At 48.9% G+C, this 20871-nt stretch overlaps 1 protein-coding gene across 1 annotated transcript in view; it reads left to right on the forward strand.

Annotated features, from left to right (window-relative positions):
* Nucleotides 1-20871, forward strand: part of LOC126537952 (uncharacterized) — a 163814-nt gene that overhangs the window by 18617 nt on the left and 124326 nt on the right. The window contains exons 4-5 of the mRNA XM_055073772.2: nucleotides 4221-4652; nucleotides 7316-7453. Of these exons, the coding sequence (XP_054929747.2) occupies nucleotides 4221-4652; nucleotides 7316-7453 (570 nt within the window). The remainder of the gene's footprint in view (nucleotides 1-4220; nucleotides 4653-7315; nucleotides 7454-20871) is intronic.

Consider the following 20871-nt stretch of genomic DNA (forward strand, 5'->3'; position numbering starts at 1 on the left):
AGAAGAAGAATTATAGGTGTAACGTTAAGGCATAAGAAAAGAGCAGATTGGGTGAGGGAGCAAATGCGAGTTAATGACATCATAGTGGAAATCAAGAAGTAATGGGCATGGGCAGGACATGCAGTGAGGCGGGAAGATAACCGAGGGTCATTAAGGGTTACGGACTGGATTCCAAGAGCAGGGAAGCGTAGCTGGGGGCGGCAGAAAGCTAGGTGGGCGGATGAGATTAAGAAGTTTACAGGGACAACATTGCCACAATTAGTACATGACCGGGTAGTTCGAGAAATATGGGAGAGGCCTCTGCCCTGCAGTGGGCGTAACCATACTGATGATGATGATGCACATGCCATACCATGCTATGTGATATGGGCATTATACGCGGGTTATATTGCCACACCATACTATGGGGAAAGTTGTTTATGCCAGGTCTTACATTCTCGACAAAATTTGCGAAAATTTTGAAAATGGGATCCCAGAAAGAAATGTCATCAAACAAACCACCGACAGCACAGGCCTTTCATCTTAAATCTTTACAGACTTCAATAGTAAAAGTGCGAAACAATAACTGAGCACCAACCTAAAATTGACGTAATAAATTGGTGTGACTGTGGACCGCTTCTGAGAACTGCCCATGAAAGCGGTTTGAAGCATACACGATACGTAAAAGTGGGGGTAAAGTCGCTGAGAACGACGACCTTAATAAATAAAAAGAAATGAAATTGTGTCATTACAGGATACAGATAGAAGACCCCTAGCGGGGCAGCTCGTTTTTCCTTAGTCTTCTTAAGCTTACATTAATTGCTACGGCCTCTACAGATGCGACGCTTACAGTTCGTTTATTATGCGAACATGGTGCTATCGGATTGCTGGTTTTAAACTTTTGGAGGAACTTAAATTTTTTTCGTTGATGTTGGAATTACGGCCGCCTACCAGCAACAATTAATATGGATTAAAGAACCAACAAAGAAAGCTTTTTATTTTATAACTTCAGCTGTTCAATGAGCAACTCAGGGCGAGAATAATGCGGTTTGAGTGAGGACGGCGTCACTGACCCCCATGCAGCGCTGTCTCTGCGGCACATATTGAAGCTTGAGCAGCCATGTTCAGACTCTAACAATTGTTTTCGATGCGAATTTTCCAACATTGCGATGCCTTCTACCCAAAATAGGTCATGAGATTAGTGCTTGCCCCTATAGGTAAACTTCAGCTCTTACCAACCTTGCTTCTTTCGCTTTAGCGTGAAGAGCTAAAAAACAGGGGAGCACATTGTAAAGCTGTGAGGCACTCGGGAGAAAAGTGGCGGAACGCAGCAGAGACAAACTTTTGTCGCTCTATGTCGCGCAGACGATAATGCTCTACAGTGCATTCTTAGAGTGAGTACGTGTTAATGTTGAGTTTCGCCGTATATTCGCATATTTTGTCCAAGCTTTCAGAAATTTCTTCTCGAATGATTTCTATGTGCCAGAATTCATATACAATCAATGTGGGGCTCACACTATTGCAGAGAGAAACAACGGTTGTCTTAAGAAAAAGAGAAGAGTTTGCCCTATACAGCAGAGCACGGCTGTGTGTACCAGCGTTTAAAGACGTGTAAAGACATTAAATCGTCACTCCTGCCACCCTGAGTCAGTGGTTATGGCACTGCCCATCAGGGGCAGGTAATAATATTCTAATTTAATTGAATTATATAATTGCCGTTAAGCTTGATGTTTAAGTGCACATTAACACAATGCTAAGCATAACAAACTTTCATAGTCTAGATTAAATTCTGATAAAGCAGCAAGTATGGACGAAATGTTGGGGTTGAGGCAATAAAAAGAAGAAGAAAACCGGTAGCAGCTTGCAAACATGCCGTCTTCGAAGGCTAACACGTTTCCCGCAACGCTGATGGTGGCTTGGCCAAAGGTATACTGACTCTCTAAACGGGTTTAGCAAGGAGCGGGAGACGCTGATGTCCAAGGGAAGGTGCACCGCTTGTGTTAGGCGTTCGCGTAATGCTTAAATATCACTCGGCAAAAGACACGGTGGCTGGCTAGTTGGCTAGAATCCTTGATAGAGTGTATAAGCGCGACCGAACGAGGACGTAGAAAGAAACAGATACAGAAGCGCTGTCTCTGTGTATCTGTTCCTTTCTACGTTCTCGTTAAGTCGCACTTATACACTCCATCATGGACTAGGCGAAAATACACAAATCGGTCATTTGATTCGAGGCCACATTTCAATTAGGAAAGTAGTGTTTGGGGGGGCACTGAGGAAGCAAATGAATTTTGTCGAAACGTTAAGTCCTGCGAAATTCCTTCGTTGACCACTGTGGATTCCTTCAACTGCGCATCTTCTAGCGCGCATCTGTCTGGTTCGAAATACAATCCAATATATCTTTCGCTGATCGCAGCACAATCTCGAATACGTGCTGATAAGGAATACTTTGTAGCGAGCAGAATAATGCGGTTTTCTGTCTACATGATATTTCGAAGGGCTGCATACCAAAGCCATCAATTAAAATTACAAAAAAAGGAAAATGTGTAGATCCAAAACATATCTTGGAATCTATGAAATGATGCTTTTGTGAAGAGCTTAACCAAGTGCTTTACGTCTGACCATTTCATTTTTGCCTGTTTGTTGCGAAGGAAACGTGCGGGCACCTGTGTTCAATCCCGCACCCGTGCTGCACAATGTAGCCCACGAGGCACTTATCGCAAAGATCTAGTTTGCATTCTTACTATAGAAGCCGACGTGTCATTGTAGCAAACGTACGATTGTAGCCTAATGATTATATAAATGATTGGAACATAATGATTAGGAACTCTTCGTTATTGACGTTGACATTAAAGCGAAGACATCCCAGCTGGGCAGGGCTATGTAATGTGTAGGGTACATAACTGGTAGATAATTAGACCAACATAATGGGCACCAAGAAAAAAGGAAGCACAGTCTAGGAAGGCAGAAAATCGGAAGGGATGAATAAATTGGGAAGTTTGTTGGTGCAATTTCGAACCACCGAGCGCAAGAGGGGGATAATTAGCGATCGCTCGGAGAGGCCTTCGTCCTGCAGTACGTACAAATATATGCTGGAGATGATGAGAATAATAATTAAAGCTACGGGCTGCTGTGCAGGGAGATTGAGGTTCGATTCCACCATTGGGCTCGTTTTCAATAAGTTTAATGCGTGAGCATTATTTGGCGAGTACCCCAGCTCCCTCACGCGAAAAGTGATGCGAACAGTGTAATGCTTCGCATGTGCACAAAATAGCATAATTCTCGACATTTAATCCTTAGAATATTGTAAATATACATGACTGGTGCGTTTATAAACGATGAGCGATATTTTGAACAAAGAACGAAACTAAATAGGATTAGACAGAATACCCGATCGGATACATAGGGCTCCATGGGAATGCATGGGCAATATTATAGTAGGGGTGTGCTAACTGAAATGTGGGAGTATGTTTTTGCATATTTAGGCAACTGTAGTGGAGATTCTGCATTCTTTTCTTTTTGTATGAGTTATTCAGCAAAACAACAGGAGCATAAAGCAGCCACCGTCAGGAGCGTCCAGGAGGGGGCGCAATGAAAACTTCGTTTAAAAAGAAGCTAATTGATAGTCGCAAGGCTTACGGCACGTAATGACGTGAGAGGAAGACGTCGAATCCATTTAATTGGTTTCTACGCATGGTGTAGTTCCAAGTCTACATTTCGTAGCCTGAATCAAGCTGTTGCAAATCTTGGCGGTGCAGGAAGCACAAAACAGCATAATATCTTTCGCCTCGTTAACGTTTAAATTTATGCTCTGAATACGTGTTTTCTGAAATATACGGCATATTTCAGTGTGTCGTAAAATCATAAAACCAGCACGAGCTCACAGGCATAAATAGAGTGGTTTTAAAGTATGCGACATATTATTCTACTTAGCTATACAGCCTGTACAAGAAATAAACAAGTTGAAGTGAGTAGAGAAACTTCTTTAGGAAGATTATGTCGCTTGTGCAAAATGCAGTACGTGCAAAAGTTGTTTGTGGCGGTTGTAAAATTTATCGATCTTGTCAAGCTGCACATCCATTTTCATTTTTCACCTTGTTACAACGCTGTCACGCCATCATAATTCTAAAAAAAAAGTACGCGCTGCCTTGTTCACGTTTGTAAATACATAACAGTTATAATCGCAATCGCAATTTGGTGCTACAGATAGGTAATCTGATCACTTTATTTATTCCCGCAAACAGGGGACGAAAGCGCCAGAATCTGCGGGTGGTAGCATTGCTGTGCCGAGCGTCGAGTCAATAACGCCTCAGCAGTCACTCACAATGGAAACAGCCACCGTCAAGCAGTCGGTTTCTGTGACTCCAGCACCTGTTTCTACAACCAAGGCTGTACGGATGCTTCCGGTACCACCTGTTGTGGGGACTATAACAGCTGTCCCGACAACTGTTTCAGCTGACACGGCACTCCCGACAACTGTTTCAGCTGAAACGGCACTCCCGACAACTGTTTCGCCATCTGTTGGTGCGAGCGACAACGTATGCACGACCGACGAGTGTCACTTCCTGGCGCAGTGGCTGCGGCAGAAGCTGGACGCGGAAGCAGACCCGTGCGAAGACTTCTACCGTTTTGTATGCGGTACATTCAAGGGGCCGGGCACCGACGCCTTCGCTAAGGTATGCCACGATAGGCTACATGTACCGTTGCTCTGTGAGGAGCTTTATAGCCAATTGATTGTTCTGCGCAATTGTCCCTGTACAGGTGATGCATCAGACGCAGATGCTGAGGCTGATTGCGTAGGAAGGTCTCTGTACATTTGATTTAATACAAAGAGAGGGGGAGGAAAAAGCATGCTGCTCAAGCCAGTGTTTGGATGAGACAACATGTCCTCCCCGTGAAAAATACATTTTCTTTTCGAAAATTTTTCCCTACAGCGATATTTTTTTATCGCTCAAACGACTTCAAGCGCCCGTATTTCTATGAAGTTGTATACACTTGGGATCGCCCTACACCTGTCACTTCACTGAAAACTTTAAACAGACTGCAGGCAAGGACGACAGACCTATCGGAGACACAGTTAAATTACCTGGTTGCACTCACTATAAACTGTGGAAGGGCCACCAAGTTAGTTGCGGTGGATATCACTATATCTGGAATCATGCACAACCAACTAGCCGGAACCTTTAGGTGATTAAATCGCTTGTGAGGTTGCCACATGGCGGGTTTTCCAAACAAACAGTCGCTAAAGTTTGATCCTGCAGTATGTGCGCTTTGCGTATCGCTACTTTGTAGGTTGTCCTTCTTACTCGTGCTACAAATACTGCGAGAAAATACTACCTGAATCTAGCGCCTTTTACCATGAGTTTTGAGCATATCGCTCTCCAGGTAAATAACGGTCGACACCAACGTGACTGCTGCTCATTCTATGTCGCCTGTTGACACCTCTTGTAGAATGAACGTGGCAACAAACGACTAATGTCAATTGATGAAATTATTTATTAATGTGACAGTCATAAATACTGACGGGCAGATGTATATGTATGTTTCTTTTCCTAAACGTTGCTACCAGGCCTAGGCAGAGGAAGCTTCTGATTACCTGTGCGGCAGCTGTCAACTTCTCTCAGGCTACTTTTAAAGCGAAAGCTTTACTGGCCGCGAACTCGCGATTTCGCCGTGGCGGTGCTCCGAGTAGGCACACGACGTCACAGCGTGCGCCTCGCCGCCCATATTAAAGCGAAAGCTTTACTGGCCCCGAACTCGCGATTTCGCCGTGGCGGTGCTCCGAGTAGGCGCACGACGTCACAGCGCGCGCCTCCCCGCCGATATTAAAACGAAAGCTTTACTGGCCGCGAACTCGCGATTTCGGCGTGGTGGTGCTCCGAGTAGGCACACGACGTCACAGCGTGCGCCTCGCCGCCCATATTAAAGCGAAAGCTTTACTGGCAGCGAACTCGCGATTTCGCCGTGGTGGTGCTCCGAGTAGGCACACGACGTCACAGCGCGCGCCTCGCCGCTGGTATTAAAGCGAAAGCTGTACTGGCCGTGAACTCGCGATTTCGCCGTGGCGGTGCTCCGAGTAGGCACACGACGTCACAGCGCGCGCCTCGCCGCCGATATTAAAGCGAAAGCTTTACTGGCCGCGAACTCGCGATTTCGGCGTGGCGGTGCTCCGAGTAGGCACACGACGTCACAGCGCGCGCCTCGCCGCCGATATTAAAGCGAAAGATTTACTGGCCGCGAACTCGCGATTTCGCCGTGGCGGTGCTCCGAGTAGGCACACGACGTCACAGCGTGCGCCTCGCCGCCCATATAAAAGCGAAAGCTTTACTGGCCGCGAACTCGCGATTTCGGCGTGGCGGTGCTCCGAGTAGGCACACGACGTCACAGCGCGCGCCTCGCCGCCGATATTAAAGCGAAAGCTTTACTGGCCGCGAACTCGCGATTTCGCCGTGGTGGTGCTCCGAGTAGGCACACGACGTCACAGCGCGCGCCACGCCGCCCATATTAAAGCGAAAGCTTTACTGGCCGCGAACTCGCGATTTCGCCGTGGCGGTGCTCCGAGTAGGCACACGACGTCACAGCGCGCGCCTCGCCGCCCATATTAAAGCGAAAGCTTTACTGGCCGCGAACTCGCGATTTCGCCGTGGTGGTGCTCCGAGTAGGCACACGACGTCACAGCGTGCGCCGCGTCGCCCATATTAAAGCGATAGCTTTACTGGCCGCGAACTCGCGATTTCGCCGTGGCGGTGCTCCGAGTAGGCACACGACGTCACAGCGCGCGCCTCGCCGCCGATATTAAAGCGAAAGCTTTACTGGCCGCGAACTCGCGATTTCGCCGTTGCGGTGCTCCGAGTAGGCACACGACGTCACAGCGTGCGCCGCGTCGCCCATATTAAAGCGATAGCTTTACTGGCCGCGAACTCGCGATTTCGCCGTGGCGGTGCTCCGAGTAGGCACATGACATCACAGCGCGCGCCTCGCCGCCAATATTAAAGCGAAAGCTTTACTGGCCGCGAACTCGCGATTTCGTCGTGGCGGTGCTCCGAGTAGGCACGCGACGTCACAGCGCGCGCCTCGCCGCAGATATTTTTGCAAGAGCATAATTGTAAGCGGTGTTTCCCTGCAACTTTTATGATGTGGTGTGCGATGTATTGCTAAAGAGCGCGAGCATAAATTCCTTTTTACCAATTCTGGGCCTGAATAAACCTATGATTAGAGTACTATGCCTTTTACGCACTACGGCATATATACGGCCAGGTCTACAGTGACTTGGAAACTTTGGATGTAAATTTTATGATGTGTAAAATTGCTCCGGTTTTCTTTTGGTCAACTTTCTCAGGTTAATCATACTATGACAAGCATCATAATAGGAGCCGCGTACGCTGCCCGGGTTCCTACCACAGGTCAGACTTCATGGCAGAAAGCTGCTGGTATGTTCCAGGCCTGCATTTCCCTCTTCGCGGAACACCGATCCGAGGTACGTGTGAACGGTATTCCGCGATAAAAGCAGGAAGCTTTTACACAGAGATCAATTTGTGGATCTCTGCTACGACAATAACATTTTTTTAACGCACTTTAATATTGTGCAGCCTGCTATAAAATAGTTAATTGCCGCACTGCGTCTTTCATTCTGTCTCTTTTACAGCCAGCAATTGTTTGAATAGCAGCACATAACATATGCTACATTATTGAACCAGCTATCATTTTAGCGATTCGAATCCTGATTTATGCACGAGTCACTTATTACACGGCGCCTTCTGTAACGACCTTTACAATATTGTTTACCTGCAAGTGTGCGTATGCAGTGTATATACGCACATAGTAAGTGAATAGTTGCACAAAAGCTTCCAGATTTAACGGTACCCTTTCTGTGTGGCAGATCGCAAGGAAACATAAGTGCCTTTACCGTTTGCTTAACTACCTATACATTATCTTTCATAAACCCTCAATCTAACTCGGTAAACCCCGTGATTTTTTCCCAGCAAACCTGTAGTATGTCTACAACCAATGAAAGGATACGAACCGATGAAATTAATCAAAAAATGAATATGACAAATAGCGTACACATTCACAGCATACGAATCATAAACCGCTGCAATTAGGCTTCATGTGGTGTCCGTGTCATATTTCGTGTTGTCGTTTACTTTGCTGAAACATATTATCAGGCTGCCCTTCCCGCTAAAAGCCCAGTTATTTAACCTTTCTTATGCCAAATTCCATCTATCCACTGGATATAAATATTCCTTGGCGCCTACATTAAAAAGAAATATTTCCTAATATTTACTCTACTGCAAAGCTAAACCGTGGGAAAAACGCAAGATCGCTGTACAAGCGAAAATTACATTGGCAATATGTCTGCAGGGATGGAAGGCCGATGCGAAGTTGCATTTATAAAAAAAAAAAAATATCCCGGTGCCTCACTAAAAAATATTCCAGACTTCTACAAGCTTCTCTCACAGAATCAAAAATAACTTGAACCGGATTGTTCATGAAAGTTGAGATCGGCGATCTTCTTGTGGCAGAAGGAACACATTTTAAGAAAACGATGGTGTAACGTATTCACGCAGCAGTTCGAAACACACCACGAAAGAGCAATGCGAGGGAGTTATCTGATGGTAAGATTATGTTAGTCACGTTAGCTATGCTCTGACGAATCTAACGGTTGCGCTACTCAACTGAAAGTTCCGCTATCGACTATGTGCTCGCCAGGCTTTCTCTTCTACCTAACAATCAACCTAAACAGTGTATGTACCATTATTTAGGTGCGTCACTGTCCGACGGTGAAACATAACAGGTGATTGTTTGGCACAGTCAGCTGTCCGGAAAACAAAGTCTTGCATTTTTCGTCTTGCACGGCTACCGCATGCTGATGGCCACAATTTGGCGCTATGTAATTTGAGAGGTCAAGGCCGGGAAGAAAGATAAATGAAGTGAGGGTTGTCTTGGGAAGACAGCGGCGGTTTCTCGTTGTGATGCAAGACAATGCCTTATAATTGAAACATTATAACGTGCGTCAACAAACAATATAGCACGATGCGTGAAGTGAGATTCTGGATCGGCAGCTACAATTCCTGAAAAGACAGACAGGAATTGTAGGACGCTACATCAGCTATAACGCAAGTCTAATTTACCAGAAATGTAAGATACGGGCCATTGGATGTTCTTTTCCGCTTTTTCGTCACACCCTCGCCTGTTGGAAGATCACAAAGGTTGGCCTTTAGGCTATAGTTGGTGCAGCGTTGTCGATGTTTCCCTGAGCATTAGACACGAAGAACGGAACGGAGATACAAATGACTGAAATAGTAACTGAACCCTTTTATTTTGTCTGAGAACTGCTGAAAATGCACTTTCAACCATGAACGCAGCTGAAGAGATGAAAAGCGAAGAGCCACAGAAAATCAATATGTGGGAAGCATTCCTCCAAGCATGTCAGATATTCCGCTATTGGAAATCAGGCTCATTTCTAGTGAACGAATTCCATAACACATATAGCCCATTATAAAGCCCACTTATAACCCATTGTGCTTCTATGAATTCTTTTGAGCTTGTATCTCTTCCTTTCGCAAATACATGCGCTTGCACAAGGAGAACCCGACAACCACAATCTTCACAAAGCACCCCAAGGCGCTCGATAACAATTCATTGTATATTATACCTATGTTCTCGAATCTATTTTAGGCTCGAATTATTTGATCCAAGCACTAGCTCCGGTACTTTGTGAAGGTGACCCTCTGTGACAAAAACAATGCTGAAGAAGTTACCTTCTGATCCCCTCTCCCCCTACGTTTATTGAAATTACAAATATATTTTCTAAACGACCTCCCTTGTGAAACTTTTTTGTGGAGCGGGTAACACAGAAGACAAACCACGTTATCATATTACACAACCGCGTTTCTGGCATATAGTTCGGGCCCAGCGAATTCATGTCTGACATTTTAGTACCATATGTGTCAGCCTCGTTCTGTCTAGCAATATAAAGTTGTACAGTGGAGCCCAGCAAGGAACAAAAATTTCCAGTGTTGGTACCAGCTTCAAAATGTTTTTCTTACTTTTCTAAAACCAGAAGTGCATTTTAAGAAATTTTTGTAGAACAGTCGATTTCCCTTTGTATGACGGCCATTATTATTCATATTTTTACTAGGATCGCTACAGCACTGAACAGACGCGCAATTATCGGTCAGAAATCTATTTTTTTTCGTTTAAGCTTGTATTTGGGAGGCCGCCGCGTAATATTCGCGCGCGAATAAAATTTTGACAGATAATATAAATTGAGGACACTTCAATGAAAGTATTTTTGGGCATTTGTATCCACCGAATTTTTTTTGAGTGCAGATTATATAAAACGCGCCATCTTTGCCATTTTCAGGAGTAAGTTACAGAAAAAAAAAAAAGAGAATTGTGCTTAAACTATTTTCTCGTAAAAACCATGTGTATCAGTTATGATATAGCAAGTTTGGTAACAATTACAGAAAATTCGATTTTTTAGGTAATTTATTTCTACCGCCTGGTTTGGCGCCGTTTCTGAAAATTTAGGTTACCCTCGAATGCTTTTTTATGTCCATAAAAATATGGCGTTAGAACGCTGTTCCCCTCATTAATTATTTCAATTTTTTGAATAAAGCGATAATCGGTCTTGTACCCGGCTGGGACAGTTCGCATGAATGGCCAGGCATTAACGTTGGTCATCACTTTGCTCTGCAACTGTATATTAGATGGCAGCACACGGTGGCATTCTATCGTATCAAGTGGCATGAGTAGCACACTTCCCTTCGCACATATCACTAGGGCAACCATCGAAATTTTCCACGATTGAGGGAAACGTTGTCTTCGCTCACGAGTTCCAGTACGTCCGCAGAACGCACATCGGCTCAGCGATGGCTTCGCGCATTGCGGACTCGCGTTGAAGGGATTCCTAACGGCAACGAGTTTCGACCACGATGCGACGCGCCACGAAGATCCTCAACTCGGCAAGGAGACGGCCTGTATGTCTTAATGTGGGCCCTCGGGCGGGCGCCCGTCGCGGCGCCTCGGAGCCATGTCGTGTACATACAAAAAAATCGGAGCAAAGCGGTTCTCGACTTATTTATATCGCCAAAGTGCTTCTGGCGGCACCTTCTGGAGGTCGCTACGCAACTATGCTCAACTGTATTGCATTTGGGATGAGCGCAGCACGGGGCGCGGGCTCGTGCTTCTGTGCTCCAGTCTGCCCGTGCTACCCACGAGGTCGGCTTTGTATTGTAGGAATATTAGGCAAATGAAGATTGCGCATTTTGAAGCGCATTCCTTAAAGTGAAGCCATGGCCCGCCACGGTGTCTCGACAGGAGTGACCGAGAGCAACGTTGGCCGGAAGCGCGCATCCTTTGTCGATGCAAACCGCCATTGCTCACAGAAGCGCGTCATGCGTAGCGTACTTGTGGTTTCGGCTTACCTATCACGGTGGTTTGAGGCTAGTTGAGTGTTCCAAACTAGTCGATATCATCAAGGTCCCATGGCAACGACACTGACACTGACAAGCAGTGTGACCATAGCCTTTTTTTCCCACGCGGGGTTGGCGTGGTCGGGTCTGAAAAGAAAATAATGAGCTTCTTCCAGTGATCCACAATTATCAAATTTGGAAACGCATATGTCCGCTTACTCCAGCCTGTGTACTTCGCTGCGTCAATCATTATACACAGTAACGGTAGGTACACGTGCACTAAATGCAAACATCGTTCTTGATTCATATCAGTTACTGGCCAATAGCAGCCGTTATGAGAACTTTCTCAGTGGCTAAATATACGGCAGTCACCGGCAACTTAGCAACAGGTGAGAAGCAGGCCTCTGTTTGGAAAGAGTGCATCTGCGAAAAGGTGACTGCGCGGTCACTACACGACTGCAAAATTTTTCTTAGCTGTTGACAGCAGCTGAAAGTATGCACTGAATCTGCTTCCTCAGAAAATTTGAGAGCTGGTTCTAGATTTTTTTAACAATGGTGCTATAGGAGACCTTACGCATACGCCGCTCTTCGTTTTTTTTTTTAGGTGAGAACCTATAATGACAAAGGTTGGCTTGAGTTATGCGATTAGCAGCTCTAGAAACCGACCACAAGACATCCGATGCGCATATTGAAGTACAATAATCACGTCTGCGCAGATAAGAAAGAATCGCAATACATATAAGCGAATTATCCTAGGGGTGAAAGTCGTATAAATATCTTTCGTCAATTGAAATACCTCCGTGTTATCAGCCAATGGGTTCCTAGAACGTAAAAAACATGTGCTTCACTACACCTCAGCGTCTCTTGTCCGAATACAAAAAGATAACTTTGCACGGCACGCGAACATCCCGCTTTAAAAAAGTTGCAGTAACTTGCCAGCTCTTTTCAAATTTCGGGCCCACAATGACCATCTATTTCAGAGACGCAACCAAGATTTCCTTTTTCTCGGGGGGCGAGGCAAATGAGCTGTGTGTTCAAAGGGGCTGGTTGGCTCATCTTTAGAATAAAAACAGATAGAGCGCGACCCAGGACGAGCGACTAAAGAGCACAGGACAGGGCGATGACCTGTGCTCTTTGCTCGCTCGTCCTGTGTCGCGCTGTTTCTGTAGCTATTTCCCACAAAATATCTTGTTCTCTAGTCATGTATCTATCCCTATATATATATATATATATATATTGCTACGGAACAATATGTGCGATCACGAAACGGCGAGCAGTGCGAAGACGACGACGACGATGAGAAGCTAGCGCGGGCTGTTGCCTCTTGGCCAAGCGCAGCGTATTTTCTTGTAAATATACTTGTACATAGCTTTTCGTCTGCGTCTTCCTACGTAACATATCTGGTGGAGGTGGACGTTCCCTGTACCTCGTCACGGAGCTTCGCAATGGACGGTACGTCGAGCTTTCCTTCATGGCTCCCGGCGACGACAACCGGACTCCCCCGGCTCCGACACCTGCTGCCACTTCGACGACCTACATTACTCTCCCCGCTCCCCGTGATCCTGGCGTATTCTCGGGCAAAGGTGGGGAAGACGTCGATGACTGGATCAGCCTGTATGAACACGTCAGCCGCAATAACCGGTGGGACCCTACTACTATGCTCGCCAACGTAGCCTTTTACCTCGGTGGCACACCTAGAGTTTGGTGTCGCACGCACGAAGACGAGCTCACCAGTTGGGATTCACTTAAGACACAGCTTCGGGACTTGTTGGGCAACCCCTACAGTCACCAACTTGCCGCGCAGGAGGCGCTTTCCGGCCGTGTGCACACGTCAACAGAGCCCTATGTCACGTACATTCAGGACGTCTTGGCTCTGTGCCGCAAAGTTGACACCCACATGACTGAGTCAGACAAGGTTGCCCACATCCTCAAAGGCATTGCCGATGACGCCTTCAACTTGCTCGTTTGCAACAACGTAGCGATGGTGGATGCTGTTATAAAAGAGTGCCGCCGCCTGGAACTCGCTAAAAGCCGACGTATTGACCAGCAGTTTGCCCGTCTGCCCAACACCCCAGCGACATCTTCCTGTACCGACACTCCTCGTCCCAACAACACTGCCGATGTTACCAGGATCGTCCGGCGTGAGATCGAGGCCGCCTATCCGGCTGCCTTCGACTCCAGTCCCACCAACACATCTGCAGTCACGGTCTCACTGACCCAGGCAGTTGTGCGCCAAGAGTTCGAAAACATGGGTCTTCACACCATCTGCTCGGCCCATCGTCCTGATACCCGTCCGGCTCCGTCGATTCCGCCCCGTCCCGCACCTTCTTACCCACCACGTTTCCGCAACCCATCTGGATAGCGCACTGCTGACGACAAGCCCATTTGTTTCCACTGCCATCGAATCGGGCACATTTCTCGGCACTGTCGCAGTCGCTGGAGTTCCCCGACCCGGTCTACTTATACCGCGTACTCTCGCCCCCCAGGTGGCCCTTCTCGTCCCTATGCCGCACGCTCCGATAACGCCGCCGCTGATTCTCCTGCACCGAACCGCTCCTATTCTCGTTCGCCTTCGCCCCAACGACGACAATCTCGCTCTCCCCAGCCCCGTCGCTCCTATTCGCCGACTACCTTCGGACGCCGCTCCCAGCCGGAAAACTAGACGATGCAGCGCCTCGAGGTGACGCTGCATTGCTCCCTACGCCGCCAAATCCTCTACTGACGTTGCCCACTCATCTGAACCTTCTTGACGTGCAAGTCGACGGTGTTTCTGTGTCTGCACTCATAGACACTGGGGCGCATTTGTCCATAATGAGCGCTCACCTTCGTAACCCGCTCAAGAAAATTATCACGGCCGCCACGACGCCTGTTGTCCGTGTCGCCGATGGCGGAACAGCCCCCGTAATTGGTATGTGTACCACCCGCGTCTCCTTCGCCGATCGCTCAACAATCGTGCTATTCACAGTCATCGCCCACTGTCCCCATGACATCATCCTCGGCTTAGACTTCCTCTCCGCACATTCTGCTCTCATCGATTGTTCCGCCAGGACTCTCCGCCTTGACGTGCCTGTTCTGGATCCTGCTGAACCACACCCCAGTCACCTCAGTTCCGTCGACTTCGTTCGCTTGCCACCTTCGGCACTGACCTACGTTGACCTAGTGTCTTCCCCATCAGTCCCCAACGGTCACTACATCGCGGCTCCTATGCAAGACGTCCTCCTTACACACGGGGTCACAGTACCTCATACAGTTTTATCTATTACGGCGAATTGCGTCTGCCTGCCAGTGGTCAACTTTGGCTTGACGACACAAGTGCTGGCACGCGGGATGTCTCTGGCCCAGCTTTGCTCATTCGCGGATCACTCAGTAGCATCCACTGCAGTTGACGACACTTCATCCGATCCTCCTCTACCACCGCAATGGGCAAATTGTACCATCGCTGACTTACAGAAAATGATTGCGCCCGACTTGCCATCCGAGCACGCTCGTGAACTCTACCGCGTTCTGTTTTCCTACCATGATATTTTTGACTTTAACGATCGTCCTTTGGCCCAAACTACAGCTGTCAAACATCGCATTAATACCGGCGATGCCCCTCCTATTTATCGCCGCCCGTATCAAGTGTCACCAGCTGAGCGTCAAGTTATTCACGCAGAAGTTCGCAAAATGCTTGCCAAGAACATTACTGAACCATCATATAGTCCATGGGCGTCACCTGTTGTACTGGTCAAAAAGAAGGATGGCTCATGGCGCTTTTGCGTGGACTATCGGCACCTTAACAGGGTTACCAAAAAGGACGTGTATCCCCTACCTCGGATTGATGACGCCCTTGACTGCCTCCACGGTGCTCGCTATTTCTCCTCTATTGACCTTCGCTCCGGCTACTGGCAGATTGCCGTGGACGATCTCGACCGCGAGAAGACTGCTTTTGTAACACCCGGAGGTCTTTATCAATTCAAAGTGATGCCGTTCGGTCTATGTAACGCCCCTGCCACTTTTGAACGCATGATGGACTCCCTTCTTCACGGTTTCAAATGGTCCACGTGCCTGTGCTACTTGGATGACGTTATCATATTCTCCCCAACGTTCGCTACGCACCTCGAGCGCCTCTCAGCAGTCCTGAACGATTTTCGTCGAGCCGGTCTTCAACTCAAGGCATCGAAGTGTCAATTCGAGCGTCACCAGATTACCGTCCTTGGACATCTCGTTGACGCGAACGGAGTGCAACCGGACCCAGGCAAGATCCATGCTGTTGCGCACTTCCCTGTTCCGAAGTGTGTCAAGGATGTGCGCAGCTTCATCGGCCTTTGTTCGTACTTCCGCCGTTTCGTGAGAAATTTCGCCGCCATAGCACGACCAGTAACCGGGCTTTTGAGAAAAGACGCCCTTTTCCAGTGGGGCGATAACGAGGCTTCTGCATTCTCACATCTAATCGACATTCTCAGAACGCCTCCTGTTCTGGCCCATTTCGATCCTTCTGCGCCTACCGAAGTCCGTAATGATGCCAGCGGTCACGGAATTGGCGCAGTACCGGCACAACGCCAGCATGGCCACGACCGTGTTATCGCTTACGCCAGCAGGCTCCTCTCACCCGCGGTGCGCAACTATTCCATCACTGAGCGTGAGTGTCTGGCCCTAGTTTGGGCGGTTGCGAAATTCCGCCCATACTTATATGGCCGACCCTCTTCCGTTGTCACAGACCATCACGGGCTTTGCTGGTTATGCTCACTGAAAGATCCTACAGGAAGACTTGGTCGCTGGGCCTTACGCCTCCAAGAATATTCGTATACTGTCACCTATAAATCTGGCCGTCTACACAAGGACGCAGACTGCCTGTCTCGCTACCCGGTCGACGAGCCTGATGACGCCGACAGTAGTAGCGCCAACGGCATTTTCTCTGTGTCTGCCTTCGCTAACATCGCCGATGGGCAGTACCGAGACCTATCGCTGCGAGCACTCATCGAGCGTCTGCGCTCAACACCTACCGATGCATCCGTTCGCCGATATGTCCTCCAGGGCGGTATTCTGTATCGAAGGAACTTCCTCCCTGACGGGTCTCATCGTCTTCTTGTCGTGCCAAAACAGCTACGACAGACTGTGCTCTTTGAGGTGCATGACGCACCCACTGCAGGACATCTTGGGGTAACCCGCACGTACGACCGCGTCCGCCGCCGCTTCTAGTGGCCTGGTCTCGCTCGCTCCGTTCGACGCTATGTTGCTGCCTGTGATCCCTACCAGCGTCGGAAAACACCTCAGGTGCTACCTGCCGGTCATCTCCAGCCGATCACCGTCCCTGTAGAACCGTTCTTTCGTGTTGGATTAGACCTGCTCGGTCCCTTTCCCACGTCATCCTCTGGGAACAAATGGGTAGCCGTCGCGACTGATTACGCCACCCGATACGCTATAACTCGGGCTCTCCCTACCAGTTGCGCCACTGACGTCGCGGACTTTCTCTTGCGTGACATTATCTTGCTTCATGGCGCCCCGCGACAGCTGCTTACTGACCGTGGTCGAAACTTCCTCTCGAAAGTTATCGCTGACATTGTGCGTTCCTGCTCCATTCAACACAAACTGACTACCTCATACCATCCTCAAACCAATGGCCTGACAGAGCGGTTAAACCGTACTCTTACCGATATGCTGTCCAAGTACGTTTCCAAAGACCACCACGACTGGGACATTGCCCTTCCTTACGTAACATTTGCGTACAATTCTTCCCGGCACGACACCGCCGGATTTTCTCCATTTTATCTACTGTACGGTCGCGAACCTACCTTGCCCCTTGACACGGCACTTCCTCCTGCTGCCATCTCAACAAGCCAGTATGCGCGCGACGCCATCGCCCTCACCGACCATGCATGCCAGCTTGCTCGTGCTCGACTGATGGCCTCGCAAACCACTCAGCAGTGTCATTACAACGCCCGCCATCGTGACGTACAGTTTCGCCTGGTGCGCTCGTGCTCCTGTGGTCGCCCTCCCGTCACGTCGGACTTTCCGAAAAGCTCCTTTCGCGATACACAGGGCCCTACCGCGTGCTGCGCCAGGTGACGCCTGTGACTTACGAAATTGCTCCTGTGGGTTCAACCTCGTCCTCTCTTCTGGCATCAAGTGATGTCGTGCATGTCAGTAGGCTCAAGGCCTACTACACTGCATCCGAGTCTGATCTTTAGTGGCTCCGCGACGGCGCTTTTGCAGCCGGGGGTAGTGCTACGGAACAATATGTGCGATCACGAAAAGGCGAGCAGTGCGAAGACGACGACGACGACGACGAGAAGCTAGCGCGGGCTGTTGCCTCTTGGCCAAGCGCAGCGTATTTTCTTGTAAATATGCTTGTACATAGCTTTTCGTCTGCGTCTTCCTACGTAACAATATAATAATTATAATCCGCTGAACTTTTATTTCTCTTTCCTTTACATTGTTCTACATTTCAATTTCAACCAACCCCCGATACGTACTTTGGCTTCGTTGTCTCCTTGCCTTATATGATCATAATTAGCCAAAATTGAGCCCCTCAGTTTCACTTCTTCTCTCGTTCATTCAGAGCGAGGGTCTCGAGTCTGGCAACTTTGATGTCACTAGGTAGCATACGGTGGTTTTTTGCCACGAGCCTTCTTTCCTATGTCCACGTGTTACGTGACGCCACGGGGCTGGACACAAGGATGCTGCACATCCGCCCGCCATGGCTCTGATTAGATCTGTCTAACACTCCCTGGGCTCTATCAAATTCACATTAATACCCAAGTTAGTCGATCGATTGGTAGCAGTTGCGGTAGCACAAGTGGTAGTCAAAGTCACGCATTATACGGAGCTTGTGAGTTTGGATCTCTCCCGGGGCAACTTAACTTTTCATCAAATTTCATTTCCCTGCGCTTTGTTATTTTTTCCTTTTCAATTTCAACGACAGCTAATTTCACCGATGGGTTCCTAGGATTCATTTCTCTTGGCATATGTCATCATGGTTAACAAAAATCGAGCTCTTCGGTTTCCCTTCTTCACTCCTTTGTATGTTGTGGGAGCGGCGCGGTCCCTCAGTCGACGCCAGCAGGCCCCAGTCCTGGCCGGCCGCATGCCACAGCACCCAGCCAAGCCCCGAACCACCGCTCACGCTCACGTGTCCATTTGCTCACCACTTTGACTGCTGGCTCCGATGCCGGAGTTTCCATACTGTCCCTCCCTCTGCGAAGGCGACGATGGCACTGGCCCACTGCGCCTTGCACCGACGGCACCACACCCCCGGCGGCGGGCAAACCTGCAGACTGCCGTACCGAACGAGGGTCGGTGGAGAAGGCAGCGTCCCAGTCACCAAGGTCTTGCAGAAACCCGCAGCCCCTAAACCTGGCTGACTTCCCGCACTTATGCTTCGCGAAGATGCGAAGTTGTCCAGAATATACAGGAACCAGATGACCCTAAACAATTTCCGGAAACACACATGGGGCCCCTATAATGTAAAACTATTCCAATATGTTTTTATTCCAATCTCCTGACGTCAATTTGCGTAACCGACGCAAGCACCGAGCGGTCACCCCCAGGGTTGTCTCAACTGACCAATTAAATGCTCTCCTGCTTCATAGGAGGTGACTTTTGTTTGCTTGAAAAAGAGATTAACATTGCCTACACTGAGCGGCTTGTATTATCTAATTGGCTGATAAGAGGCGCGAGCACGCTCAAGTGGAGAGGGATTCGATTGGGCCGAGCCACTGCAGCGAAGTCGATAACCGAATGAAGAAGGTGGCGCCGGCGTCTTCCATTTGTCCGTTTTCGCTTACTTTCCTTGCAGTGGCTGGTGAAAAATCGCGACGGCATGCAACCGAAGCCTAAGAATGACGCTAGAACGGATCATCATCAAAGAGTAGTTGGCAGAATGAGGTCGTAAACTTGTCCAAAGTGCTCGAAAATGTTACACGGCCACGCAAGAAGTTTTATTATATGCCAGTAAACGCGTGCTCTCCGGCAGGTGCGAGTAGCCAGCGCCTGAGCGATCGGCGGCTGCCATCTTTTATTCCTTTAGGAACGGGGCAGCCTGCGGTTATTCAGAAGAAAATTCAGTTTTGTTCAGCATATTAATGTATCGTTAATGTGTACATGTCACTTTGACGCAGTGAGGTTTTGCGGTTTTGTGACGTCGCGTGACAGGCAGGTGAAGTGGGTGCAGCCCGAAAAATTTGACGAATAACCAGGGGGCAATGGGGAAATGGCGTCGAATCAGCGATAACTATTTTTCGTTTTTCGGTCAAATCATGCATAATCAGTGCTTACACGTCATATCAAATGCGGAGCTATTGCGGTTTTCGTGACGTCGCGTGACGGGCAGGTGAAAAGTTTTTGGCCAATCGCAGAGTGCTGATTACAGAATTGGAATAGAAAAGTTTGGAATAGTTTTACGTTATAGGGCCCCACTGGTCCGGTCTTCCTCCTTTACCACGTTCTGATGAGTACACGCAGCAGGTCGCCGGAAGAAGCAGCAGCTGCCCGTTCAATATTGTTGTGCCACGGCAGACTACACGGCACCGCACCAAGCAATTAACAGGAGGAGAAAAATAGCAGATAATGATGATGGTCGCTCGGACGGTGGTGCTTCCACTACTGTTGGCAACTCACATGAAAGGCCCATGAGGTACTAGTCATAGCCGTCGTTGAACTCCTCTTCGGAATCCTCGTCACCGCCGCCTGAGTGAGAGGCTTTGCCCTCCTCGGGCTTGGGCGAGGACCATGCGCCGCTCTTGTTCTTGGCATCCCTACCTGACGAGTGGTTCATCCGAGCGGTTTTCTTCGACAGCTTGCCTTTGCGTGTCTTGGCGGCTCCTATACCACCAACGGCCCGGTCATCGTCAATTTCCGACGTCTGCGAGTAGCTCGACGTCGCCACGCTGCTGGGTTTGGAGCCAAGCGTGGTCTCTGTGCTTCGACAACTTGTCGCGTTGATGCAGTAACCGCGCCGGCTAAAACCTTCTCTAACGGTGACGCTGGGAGTTTCAGCACCGCTTAGGAAACCACGCCGCCATCGTGTCCACTGCCAGGCGCGATGATGGTGTCAGCGGAGAAGCCGGCGGAATGCTTCTCAGCGAACGTCAGAGCTGTTGCCCGCACAGCGGAGATGGTCACGCACCAGGCCAGGCATGCGTCGCTACTGGCCGTGGAACGGGCGTCGCCAATCCCACATATCCCACGAGTATGGTCTCTCCCGGTACGGAGTCGGGGCCCACGTTACGGACGTACATGTAGGAATGGTGCAGTCCCACAGTCCGCGCCAGCAGCCGCCAATCTTGGCCGCCAGCACCCAAGAGCGCCCAGCCGAGCCCTGCACCACCGCGCTCGCGCTCCCGAATCCCTTTGTCTACCAGTTCTTTGACTGCTGGCTCCGATGGCGGAGTGTCGATTATTCTTATCATCATCATCATCATCATCAGCCTGGTTACGCCCACTGCAGGGCAAAGGCCTCTCCCATACTTCTCCAACAACCCCGGTCATGTAATAATTG

Source organism: Dermacentor andersoni, chromosome 3, assembly GCF_023375885.2.
Source record: "Dermacentor andersoni chromosome 3, qqDerAnde1_hic_scaffold, whole genome shotgun sequence".
NCBI classification, from domain to species: Eukaryota; Metazoa; Arthropoda; class Arachnida; order Ixodida; family Ixodidae; genus Dermacentor; species Dermacentor andersoni.